Below are 13,564 nucleotides of genomic sequence, written 5' to 3' on the forward strand. Positions count from 1 at the left end.
TCTACGGATATTAGCAGCAGTAGAGCGGCCCGGGATGAACCCAGACTGATCCCCGTGAACCAATTTGGCAATCACTTTAGACAATCTGTTAGCCAGAACCTTAGCCAGCAGTTTCAGATCGGTGGGTAGCAGGGAAATCGGCCGGTAAGATTCAGGGCGAGTCAGATCCTTCCCTGGCTTCAAAATGACCACCACCACCGCGTCATACATGGATCTCGGGAGTTCCCCCCCTTCGAAAGCAGCCAGGAGAGTAGTAAGTAGCTCAGGCAGTAGAATGCCACCAAAGGCCTTATACAGCTCAATGGGGATACCATCAGTACCCGGTGCCTTGGAGTTGGGGAACGATGCCATAGCAGTCTGGAGCTCCTCCAATGTAATGGGGGAATCCAGAACAGCCCGGTCCCCCCCGGAGACCTGCGGTAAATGGAGCTCCTGCAGGAATTGTCTGAGGTCCCCCGGGTCATAAGTGACCTTGGAGGAGTACAGATCCTCATAAAAAGCCCCAAATCCCTGTAAAATAGCAGCTGTATCAGTGACCACCCGACCCGAAGGAAGAGCCAGCCTATGAATAATAGGTGGGGGGTTTTGGGCCCTGGAGATGACAGCAAGCATGTGGCCCGTCTTTTCCCCCTCCTCAAAGTGTGCCTGAGAGGCGAAAAAACATTTATGATCCGCCTGTTGGAGCTGAACAGAACGGAAGAAACGCTGCGCGTCCAACCATCTGGCCTCCAAGGCAGGCGAGGGGGAGTGTAGGAACTCACGTTCAGCACGGAGCACAGCTTCACTGGCATCCTGCGCCCAACGCCTGCTCCCAGACCTGATGGCCGACACCTCCCTAATACACAAACCTCGCAAAAAAGCTTTCATAGTATCCCACACTACCCCCGGAGCTGCAGAGTGCCTGTTGTCGATAAAAAAATTTTGTAATTTGTCTGAGAGGGAAGTCAGGGTCGGGAACAATTGGAGCCAGAAGGGGTTCAATTTCCAGTGCATCGTCAGCTTAGGGCCTGGCAATGTAAGACCAACTTTCAACGGGGAATGATCAGAGAGACCCCTGGCAAGGTATTCCACCTCAGGAGTAAGGACCTGCAGCGAGTCGGAACCAAAGGCTATATCAATTCGGGATAGCGTGGAGTGAGTCAGGGAGTGGCAGGAAAACCCGGGCTCAAGGGGGTGTTTACAGCGCCAGAGATCCACAAGACCCAGCTCCCCCATGAATTTAGCAAAGGGAGTGGGCATTCTGGAACCCCCGGGGCAGAATTTTTTATGCAAATCCAGGGACGGATCAAGGATATTGTTAAAGTCCCCAAGCACCAGAATCGGGACCTGGGGGTGTTTACCAACGAACCGAGACAAGCACTCTAGCACCTCAAAGGAAAAAGGGGGTGGAATATACACATTTGCAATAATACATTTGAAAACATCCCATATCCCAACCAGGAAAATGAACCTCCCCTGCGAGTCTATCAGGGAGTCCAGTATTTCAAATTTAGCAGCAGCAGCTACCAGAATAGATACTCCCCGGGAGTATTGACTACGAAAAGAGTGTAATTGAACCGGGAACCTCCGCGACCGGAGGTTGCCGGCCGAGTCCACAGTGAGGTGGGTCTCTTGCAAACAAACCAAGGTGGGTCCATGGAGCGACAGGAACGATATCACAGCTGTACGTTTACGAGAGTCACTCAGACCCCGTACATTCCAGGAGAGTAACGAACCATCAGTGACTGCCATGTGGATAAATCAGCCAGGTGAGGGGGCAGAGCAGTCTGCCAAGGGGAATGGACAGCAGGACACCAGCGAACTGCCAGGGTGGCAATAGAGAGAGGAGCAACAGAGTCAAGGATGTGTAGCAAACGTGAAGGAGGGATCCACCGGTAGATTGAGCTGTGAGAAAAACAAAAAGGAACAGAACAGAACACAAAACAGAAGATGGCAGGCAGCAAACAAGGCCACGGCCATCTGAGCCCCGCAGGGAACAGTTTGTTGGCCCCAATGGGGCATGGGGGTAGGTAGTGAGGGCCCGAACTTGGTCAAACATGGAGACCTGCAATTGCATGTCCACAGGCCCCAAAGCATGTAGAAGCAAACAAACCATAGTGCTGCAAACAGGTAACAGAACAATATCCAGCCAGCACTATATCCGAGTAGGAAGAGAGAAAAAAAAAAAAAAAAAAAACAGCTTGGCTCCTGTTGAGGGGTATTGAGATTCCACCCGCTTAAGTAAGGAGGTCCAGGGCAAGAAGATTATCGCTCTGCAGCAGCTCTCAGCTGACCCTCCTGTCGATCCAGCCAGTTAGTCGCCATGACGGGGTTGTCAAAGAAGTGCACGGTTCCGTTAGCCACCACTCGTAGCTTGGCAGGGTAAAGCATAGAATACACAAGGGGGATAGCCCGCAGGCGTTTCTTGACATCCAGGAATTTAGCCCGTTGTCTCTGTAGGGCAGCAGAGAAATCAGGGTATATGGAGACCCGCGTACCTTGAATCTCCATCCTAGGATGTTGTCTCGCCAGTCGCAGTATGATGTCTCTGTCCTTATAATGCAAGAGCTTTAACAGGAAGGGGCAATCCGGGCCACCAGGTGGAGGGGCACGGAACGGCACTCTGTGTGCCCTCTCCACAGAGAAAAAAGGGGACAGGTTGTCTTTGCCAAAGGTATCCGCAAGCCATTGTTCAATAAAGGTAACCGGGTCTTTCCCTTCCGCCTTTTCCGGAATACCCACTAACCTCAGGTTACTTCGGCGTAGTCTGTTCTCCATGTCCTCCAGCTTGTTCCAGGCCTCGGTGACCCCTGCTGTGTTCCTGTGGACATCCTGGGCCAGAGGGCCAAGATCGTCCTCCACCGCACTAACGCGGCCCTCCAGCGCGGTGGCCCTCTCCCTGATCTTCTGCATATCCTGTCGAATGTGCAGCAACCCCTCCTTCATGCTCTTGACTTCATCCGACAGGACCGATATGGAGGCACCATAGGTGTGGACAGCCGCCAGAACATCATGCAGGGTAGGTTAAGACAGTTCCCCAGTATTCGCGCCATTCAGCCCCCCCCCTTGCTCCGGTGGAGAACTCACTGCAATCCCCGGCTGTGTTGCAGCCTGGTGGGCGTGCGGTGGCGAGGGAGCTCGGGCGGGAGGCGAGTGTCCGGCTTGAGGGCTGCGAGCAGCCGAAGATGTAGCAGTGGACTGTTTGCGGGCAGCCGGGTCATGGGCGAACTGCCCCAGCTTGGAAAGTGTAGAGGGCTTGTCCTTCCCCGATCTCTGAGGCAGCGGGACGCCGCCATTTTGGGCCTGCTTGGCCGCGTGCGACCCGTCCTCCTTCTTCTTGTTTGCCATAGCAACTGGCGAGGTCCGGAGCCCTGAGATCGGTACCGGAGGTAGGTAGGACCTGGACCGAAGTAAGCGGGCAATTGTGATAAGGATAGCGGGCAGCTATTCAGGATGATACGGCAAAGGATAGCGGAGCCGAGGTAACACACGTCTGCCTACATGAACGGTTCAGCCACGCCCCCTTGAACCTTATATTGACAAAGCGCCTATAATCCCAGACCTTCTAGACTAGACACCTGGCAAGGTCAGAAAAAGTTTTATGATACTTTACCACTTACAAGAGCTTATTTACTGAAGCCTTACTAAACATGCAGTGATAAGTCATCAAAATCAGTTAAAGCTAGAATTTAGCAAGAATGAAACAAAATATCATATATAACGTTTTCCTACATATCTATGTATGTTATTCATATATATATATATATATATATATATATATATATATATATACTTCCTTGTTAATATTCTCTTATATATGATTATAATGTATTTGTAAATCTTATTTCTAAATTAGTTTAAACACAGAATACTTGACCAGTGTTTTATGGTCCCACCCACAGATAAGATTACCTTAGTATAGCTTCAGCTATGCTTTATCTAAAGAAAGTCAACAGGCTATCTATTTATTTAACAGCATGTCTGTGTAAACTTTTTAAACGTTTCCTGAATAGACACTTTTTGCCTAAAAGGAGGTTTGACCTTTCAGTAACCTAACAATATGGATGTCACTGCTCAAAATTTCTATATAAAACAGAATATGACATATTTCAATATTTCTTTTATTTAATCTTCCCCAATAATTCTGACATGGTAATATAGTGTACCATAACCTTCCACTTCAAAAGGTTCAGATATTAACAAAGCTTATGATATGAATGACACTCACCATCAGACAAAATCGTGGAAACTTTTTTTTTTCTTTGTCTATTAGATGAAGGAAAAAGTATTTTGGTGTTCAAATGACTACAAAGTACCCGATTGCAGAGAAAGGTCCTTCAGCCTAAAGTAAAGCTCCAGTGAACATGTATGGTTTCTTTGTTTTGGAGAGAGCAGGGAGGTTTTAAAATTTCTATCTAAATTTTTTTCTGCCTGTGATCACTTTGGGGAGGTTTTTCCCTTTCTAAATTTCTATTTAATACCTGTAAAACAAATAATGGGAGTAAATGTACAGACCAGAAGGTACAGACAATAAACATATTGGGGTTGATTTATTAAAGGCAAATAGACCGTGCACTTTGCAAAGTGCAGCTGCACTCCAGAGCTTAGTAAATGAGGTAAAGCTTCACTCTGCAAAGAATACCCAATTTCGTGCAAGGAAAATGAAATAAATCAGCATTTTTGCTTGAACGTGATTAATTGATGGAAATCAGCAGAGCTTCAACTCATTTACTAAGCTTTTTTTTTTAATTGTCTTTGTTGAGAGATTTCCCATTACTTTCTGTCCTTCTAGCAAATAAAAAAAAAAAAAAAAAAACACCAATATAGGTTCTAATCCTCTCCTGTTCTATCCAAAGCAAAATAAATAGATTCAACTGGGGTTGGACTTTAACTGCTATAAGACCACCCGCCGCACATTTACTGCAGCATCTCCTGCGCGAACCAACGTAGCCCTACATCGGTCACGCACCTGGAGCTGGGGGGCGAGCGCGCGCTGCTGGCGGTGTGCTCCCGCCCCCACTAGGTAGAGGGGATGCCGATGCAGGGGGCCGGCGGCCATGATTGCTCCCCACTGGGTTAGAAGAACGGTCAGCTGTTGTAAACACAGGTGACCGTTCTTCTCTCTGAAATGATCACAGAAAGCCTGTGATCCTGCTATATAGAATCACAGGTCTCTATGATCATTTCACAAGCCCATCCCCCATACAGTTAGTAAACACTTCCCTAGGCTCACACTTAACCCATTGATCACCCCTAGGTTAACCCTTTCTCTGCCAATGTTATTATTACAGTAACAGTGCATATTTCTAGCACTGATTGCTGTAGTAGTGTCCCTGGTCCCCCCAAAGGTGTCAAAAATGTCAGTTAGGGGTCTGATCTGTCCGCCACAATGTCGCAGTCCCGCTAAAAATCGCAGATCACCGCCATTACTAGTAAAAAATAAATAAATAAAAATGACAAATCTTTCCCCTAGTTTGTAGACGCGATAACTTTTGCGCATACCAATCAAAATACGCTTATTGGGATTTTTTATTTTACCAAAAATATGTAGCAGAATACAAATTGGACTAAAAGGATGAAAAAAATAGATTTTTACATTTTTTTGGGGGGAATGTTATATAGCAGAATGTGAAAAATATTGTTTTTTTCTTTCAGAGATGTCGCTTTTTTTTGTTTATAATGCAAAAAACCCCCCCAAAAAACACGCACAGGTGATCAAATACCACCAAAAGAACGCTCTATTTATGGGAAAAAAAAGGGCACCAATTTATTTTGGTGCAGCGTCACACGACCACGCAATTTTCCGTTAAAGTAACGCAGTGCCGAATCGCAAAAAATGGCCTTGTCTTTAACGGGTCAAATCCTTCCGGTCCAGAAGTGGTTAAATTAAAAAAAAAGAAAAAATGTTACAGCTCCTGTGTTGTCTAAATGCAGATGATATTTGCTTTCTTGTTCTTACTATATGTTTAGGATTTACATTTTTACCACATATCCTTCTCTTTAAAAGTTAATATTTATTAACATGTCTTTGTATCTCTAAATAGAACCACTGTTGGCCTGCTTGCAAATTCTTAGGAACATTGTTGCATGGATGTCAAGAAGAAGACGAAGAAGAAAAGATGATAAACTTAACTTTGTTGTGAAACAAATTATTAGCAAACTTGTTTATCACCCTGTAGACAAGGTTAGAAATGATGTTGTGTCCTTAGTATTTGGAGAAGTTTCCAATCCTGTAGACATTTCCCAGCTGGGCAGCTGCTATATCAAAGTGAGTGAAGACTTAGTAGAGAGCTGCATTCGGGAACACCTACTCTACAGTTTTCCTGCCCTAACAATTCTTGACCAAGTGCCCATTGACTCTCCCCAAATTTTAATGTTTAAAGCTAAGACACCAGAGGGTGATGCTCTGTTATACGTATTTAGGCAAAAAACGTTAAATGATATTCTAAATACAAACTCCACAGATGCAGCTTATCAAAGTTTCCAGGAAATGTTAGGAGCAATCAAAATATGCCAAGGCCAAGACAACATTATAGCACTGAGGAATGCCCCAACAAATGGTGTCTTGCCATTTTGTGTAGTCGAACATGGTAAACCTTTGTTGTCATTCTTGCATGAAAAAGAAAATCAGCTCAGCTGGATACAAATGATAGATATACTTATCGACATTACCAAGGCCATCCACCACTGCCATAAAAACAATGTAATCCTTCGAGAGATCACTCCAGCTAGCTTTATAATTCTTCCCAGAAAAAATGGATCTTTGGAGATCAAGTTGGCAAGCTTCCTGTATGCAAAATGTCTTTTTAATGAAGAACCCAACAGTGAAGTAGTGGAGTACATTGATGACATCAATTTCCTTTGTGTCCAAGGTAAGCAAGGAGTAAACAGGAACAAATTAACCAATGTAAATAATTGACTGTGCATTCCAAACAATGCTAGAAAATGCAAGGGTACGTTTTTGTGAAATAATAGTTGCATTTAGGAATGTGTATCTACAGCATTAAGAAATCTGTATTTATAGCAGTAACATGGGGCCCTATTGTGGCACTTACTGCACACATTGGGGATTCAATTCAGGAAATGCTCTTTGCTTCAGCACTGTCCTTTCAGCTGCAAATGTTACTACTGGCTCACTGAATGGGTTAATATTGATGAGTTAAGGTACTGGTGGACTTCTAATAAAGTTTTTGACCCTTTTGCACATATATATTCTGTAATTTCTATTTAAACTTTTTTGGATAATTTTTAGCATTTCTCGCATCAGAGTTTGATTTTCAATGTTGCACTTTTTATTTGTTGGTTTTATTATGTGATTGTGTTTTATTTATGTATATATATATATATATATATATATATATATATATATATATATATATATATATATATGTATGTATATATATATGTATATAAGGGATTTGCGCACCTATTACTTTTTATTAGATTCTTAATGTTCTGTATTCAGACATTTGGGAGTGCTGCAGTCTCATACACTTAAGAGCAAGTTAATTTTTTTTCCAATATAAAATGATAAAAAGTCCTTTTAAGGTAAATTGAATGGAATAATTTCATCTATTTTTTTTTTGACTGTCTTAGCACTTGAATTTTTAATTTTGCTTGCCTTGCTTTTTAGGTTTCTAAAAATAATAAATTTACAAGAAAATAGTTCCATAATGTGTACATATATCTGTTCTTATTACAGGTGATAGAACAGAGGTTATTGCAGCTTATTTTAGCCCTCCTGAGACTCTGCGTGACAAAACATTTTCCAAGCACTCAGAAGCATGGATGCTCGCTGCAACATTTTTATCCATCCTTTTATATGGAAAGTGCCCTTTCCAAGAGCTGGCTCATCTTAGTGTGATCCAGTTTGTCAAAGAGGTAAATGTAACACTTCTAAAACACACACTGGCATATTTTGTTATATAACATATGTAGCAAGGTTTCCAGGCCTGTGGCCTGTTGTGGGTCTGCCATCAGTACCGGTACTCTCTCCAGCCCATGTGAGCTGTGACCCTGGGTGTGACAACTAAAGCAGCGACAACTCCGGCATCTTTGTTTGTGGTTTTTATTTGATTTTAAGGGGATGGTAGAAGGGAATGAGCGGGATACTCCTTGAGGCTTGAACTAATTACATGTGGGACTTTACTTCTGAAAAATGCCCGTTGGCGCTTCTTTGACGCCTGCCAACGCTCACTAACGCTGTAAATGTCCTTTAGAACACAGAAGTGCTGAATCCTCGACTATTAGTCCAGAAGATCCAGGACTGAGAACTGTAGAACTCCTGACACTGTTGTGCTGTAGAAGTCACTGAATACTGTCCCCCGCTTGACTAGCTTGAGGTAGTATGAAGTAGAACTCTGTATAGCTGTACTTGCAACTGACACACTCTGTACCGTTCAGGGCCCAACCGCAGATGCCCCCTTTACCTTGAATTCTTCAGGGTCCACTAACTATGTATCCCCTCTGTAGCTTCAGGGTCTTCAACCTAGGTACCCCCTTTACAACTAGCTAGCACTGGATCACAGAACCTCTTCCGGAGTGGTCCCCTCTAACTTCAGGCAGACCCCCAGGGACAATCCTCAGTACTCATGACCTGTGTAGGCTTTACTGGGACTGGACCCCTCTCTCTCTCCACAGGCTCTTGGCACACCGGATCCCCTCAGCTCACTCAGCATGCTCTGGACTCTCAGGCGACACCCCGAGACATCCACCTTCCTCAGACAGGAGGAGAGACAGCCGCACTCTCCTTCCTGGGACTCTGCTCATCGTGTCATGTGCCACCCCCAAACTTAACCCACTCCCAGAAACCTTTGTGGCCTCCTGGGGTAGTTATAAGCCTGGATGTGTCCCCTGATTGGGTTTCCTCCACCGCCCTATGAGAAGCCTCTCACAGGAGCCAGTGGGGAGACTCCCCCTTCAGCAGGCACACCTGGAAACCATGACACCCTGACTATTAGATCACAGCCCCGCTGTTAGGCAGACTAGGCCCACTATATCTTTACCTAGCACCTACCTGTAGGGTGCTACACGTATATATATACATATACAGTACTGTGCAAAAGTTTTAGGCATGTATGAAAAAATAAGTGAAAAGGTCAGCGCTGCTCCTCTCTTTGTTTCAATGATAATGTGCTGGATCATGTATGAAAAAAGTGCTAAGTGCAACTTAAAATGAGTATTCAAAGCAATCTGCATTGATATGTGTCAACATATAAGAAATATCATCACGTGCTAGTGCTGTTGCAAAATCAAATCAATAACAAAACAATAAAAAGACAATAAATAACAAATATAACCCTTAATTGATGAAATTCATTGTGCAAAAAAGTAATTAAATAATAAAGTTCATTGTGCAAATAAGTGCTTCAGTGCTGTTGTACACAAAGTGCTCCGGTGCTTCTGTTCAAAAAGTGCCAGTGCTCCCCTTAGGTGACCCCACTCACCAGAAAAATGAATGTCGTCAGCCTGGGATAATTTCCTTGGGGTTGCTGATTTCACTTTGCCAGATAACAACCCTGACACTTTTTGGGGACCAGTGACACCAATACAGTGGTCAGTGAAAAATTGCACTGTTGCTGTATAAATGACACTGGCAGGGAAGGGGATAACACTAGCAGTGATCAAGCGGTTGAGTGTGCTCCTAGGGAGTGATTTCTAATGGTAGGGGGACTGGATGTACGAGAGGAAAAGAAAGATCTGTGTTTCAACTTAGCTGAAACACAAGATCTCTCTCTGCCTCTGTGACAGAACAGCGGTCTGCCTTGTTTAAATAAGCAGACCGCCGTTCTGTCATTCCACTGAACGATCGGTGGGTCCCGCTGATTGGCTTCCGCTTTGTCCAATCACGCTCTCCCCACCCAAACCTGTGTAAAAAATCACGTATAAGTACGTGATTTTGCGCAGCTTGGCCGCCCTGCCGCAGTAAATATACAGTGGGCAGGGCTGGATTAGGAACATCATGGGCCTGGTGCTGAGGATTTTGGTGGTTCAGGGCTTCAGGTATAAATGAACACAGTCAGTAAATGGTAAGGATCAGTACCCAGAGAGCAGGGGGAATCTGATGGACAGTCTGAGGTGAATGTTGCAGGTCGTGGGGGCAATTATAAGCACTGATCTCCCTCTATGGCTCACAAAGGAAGCAGCTGAAAGTCGCAGGAGGGAGAGTCAAAGAGGGTGATTGGTGCTTGTATTTGCCCCTACCACCGCACCGATAAACCTCCCACTGTCATATTTCCCCTGCTGCAGAAGGTGCCAGGAGCCTCTCATGTGGCCCCCCTACTGGCCCTGAGCGGAACAGTCAGTCTGCCCCTACTGGGCCTATATTAAAGTAGGGGCCTGGAGCTGCAGCTCCAATAGCCCCTACGTTAATCTGGCCCTGACAGTGGGCGGTCCGGAAGTGGTTAATAAATGCAGCAAAGGAGGCAATCCCAAAAAAATGGCTAAAAGTCAGAAAGTCCTACAATTAGGGATTGGTTTAAAAGAATTGAATACATATATAATATGGAATACCTAATTAGCAGAGAAGAGGACCAGACAGAGAATCTCTTAAACAAATGGGAAAAAGGGACAGAATTTAAAAGCTCTAGAGACTATGCAGAAATATGGGCTATATAGGGGAGAGATAGAGATTGTGAGGTTGATATAAAAATAATTTTCACAATAAAGGGAAAGAGGAATATGAGCTAGAAGGGTGAGGGAGGTGGGAAAAGGGGGGGGGGGTGATGTTTGTATATTTGATGTAAATTATTATTCTTTGGAAGATATATGGATTTATACATTTTTATTGAAAAATCAATGTTTAATTAAAAAAGAAAGAAAAAGAGTTCCCTTCACTGGACCTAAGGGGCCGCCAATCCTAACTCCTGAAAAACAACTCCACACCATGATCCCCCCTCCACCAAATAATTGTGATCAGCGCACAAAGCAAGGTCCATAAATACATTTTTTAGCAAGTTTGGGGTGGAGGAACTTGACTTGGCCTGCACCTCACTGCTCAAAGCTGTCAGAGCATCTCTGCTTACTTTTTGCCCTCCCCCCAACCTCAGCCATCAATATGTTGATTAACTTTTTTTAATGAAACCCTTTCCTTTTCATTGAACACTTTCCCTTAGACCAAGAAATGTAACCACAGGGTCCCTATACTTCTCTATACAATGCAGGCAGATCATAGTTGGTGGGAGGGGCTAACTGGGTGCTGTACACATGCTTCTTGAAAACATCACAGCGCCTTCCCCTTAGTATTTCTCTCAAAGCCTTTAGCCTTGATGCAAACATTGGCTGGCTTGTGGGTGGAGCTATGCAAATATCATAATGCCTTCATGGGCAGGTATTAGTCTGGAGCAGTGTTTGTCAACCTTTTTTCAGTTGTGGCACCCTTAACAATTCTGCACAATCTCGAGGCACCCCATTCTAAAATGTAAAAAAATAAAATAAACTTATAAGGCAGCAACATCCATACACGTGGGCCATCCAACATTAGAAGTGATTTATTCCTCCACTATTGCAAACTGGTACGGACTAGTATTCTAGGGTTTCTCTTCTCCCTCAGCTTCTCTTCTTCCATTTGCTAATGTGACCCCAGTGCTGATGGAGAAGGGATGAAGAGGGGTAAATTAGGATGCTGTGCAAGCACCCATCATTCTCCTTATCAACCAGTGATGTCACTGGTTGTCAGGTGCCAGTGGCTTGACCGACACAGTGCCCAGGGTGCCAGTGGCCTGACCCGCACAGTGCCTAGGGTTGTCAGGGTGCCAGTGGCTTGACCCGCACAGTGCCCAGGGTTGTCAGTGTGCCAGTGGCTTGACCAGCACAATGCCCAGAGTTGTAATTCTACAAAGTAAAAACCTGCGGCAATTTGTTGCCATTTTGCCAAGGCACCCCTGAAGAACCCAGGAGGCACACCAGGGTTCCACGGCACCCTGGTTGAAAAAGGCTGGTCTGGAGGAACATGTAAACTTCCCTGGGTGATGCCCATTTGTGATGCTGAATCTTCATCATTAAAAACAATGCAATTCAATGAAAAAAGTGGTGGACCAGGGACACTAAGGCTGGAGAGGAAAGAGCTAGATGTTGTTCAGCCAGGAAATGAGGTGGGCTTTATCTGACTTGCTGCAGATTTCAGTGCACACTGTGAGACACTTGTGGTGTTCAGTGAAATCAGAGTAAACAATTTTATTATGGGACAGGAGAATGTACAACTGAGCAAGATTGAAGTTAAGGCTGGAGTTTAGCATTGACTACCTTGTGCACTGGTTATTTATGTGGAGAGCTCCTGTATCTCGCTGTTGGACATGTTTGCACTGCTCATCTCAGAGGAATAGAACAGCTTTAGAGACAGATTTTCTAACCCTCTATAGCTGACAGTTAGTGGGTTTGCCATTATAGATGTATGACTGCCACTTTATCTGGCAACATCTTAAAACAAAAACCAATGTGCCACAGTGTCCTCAAACCTACTAGATATAAACATGATACCCCTGCTGCTAAACCAAGAAAAATCCGTATGTGATTGCATTGATTGCAGTCAAAAAATCCTAAAGTGTATGGGCACTAGGTATCTCCCTGTTTGTTAGTGACACTAAAGCCCCGTACACACGCACCGATTGTCGGCCGAACGATCGGCCGTCTTTTGTCCGGTGCTGTCCTGTAGGTTGAAAAGTGCTAAAGACTGCACACGAATTTTGTCGGCCAACAACAACCGACTGCAGAAGCGATGTCATGTGATGGTTAACTTTCCGTGTGTTTTTTCTTCTCTGAGCATGCCCAGTCTTGCTCATCTGCTGTTTGTCGGCCGAATTCTGTACTGACTGAGGAACAATCGGCTGTTCTGGTGTTGGCCAACAACAATTTTAAAGCCTGCACACCAGATTTTGTTCTGCCGAAAAGTCGCAGTCGGTTGTCTGAAGCATCATACTAACAAGCCGACAATCGGCTGATCGGACGTTGGCCGAATATTTACGGCCGACATTCGGTACGTGTGTACGGCCCTTTAAATTCATACATGAATCTCATGTAAACAAAAAATATAAAAAAATAACATGTTGCAATAATCTATAAACAAAATTGTCCATCTTTTTAGTCCATTATGAAGCTCTTTACTGTGACCACTGGTAAATCACCACCTCCAACTAGTGCTTAACTGCATGGAGACAACTGTCCCATGGAAGTGTATGTCCTGTGATCCACACTACACTTAGACATCCACTGTCACTGTCGCAACCAGGCTTGCATTTATTTAAAAGTTTAAAAGGTACAGTAAAATTACAACTCACACTTCTTGGTGCATATACTGGCACTGGCACTGGCGATATCAGCAGTGTTTGGTATATCTCCGGCCGCCTACTCCAACATGAACATTCCGCATGCGTTCCAAAAGCCGGATGCTCTGTCACCTGTGGAGTCTCTCAAAAATTTAGAGTTAGCAATGCAGATAATACTAGGATGCCGTGAAAAGACTCTACAGCTTACGCATGAATTTGCAAATGCGTGCAAACTAAACCCCTGTTTTTAACGCATACTGTTAGACAGGATAATTTGGGTGGTTGCAGGCTGGACGGTAAGTTGAGCTGGGAAGTTTCTTTGG

The 13,564-nt window shown here is 44.5% G+C and overlaps 1 protein-coding gene across 1 annotated transcript in view; it reads left to right on the forward strand.

The window, feature by feature from the left end:
- LOC309564278 (uncharacterized protein) overlaps positions 1 to 13,564 on the forward strand; it is a gene marked incomplete at its 5' end in the record, with an annotated part of 170,258 nt that overhangs the window by 105,230 nt on the left and 51,464 nt on the right. The window contains 2 exons of the mRNA XM_082268899.1: positions 6,024 to 6,851; positions 7,682 to 7,860. Of these exons, the coding sequence (XP_082125025.1) occupies positions 6,024 to 6,851; positions 7,682 to 7,860 (1,007 nt within the window). The remainder of the gene's footprint in view (positions 1 to 6,023; positions 6,852 to 7,681; positions 7,861 to 13,564) is intronic.

The sequence above is a fragment of the Pelophylax lessonae genome (assembly GCF_965119305.1).
Source record: "Pelophylax lessonae genome assembly, chromosome: 9".
Classification (NCBI taxonomy): domain Eukaryota; kingdom Metazoa; phylum Chordata; class Amphibia; order Anura; family Ranidae; genus Pelophylax; species Pelophylax lessonae.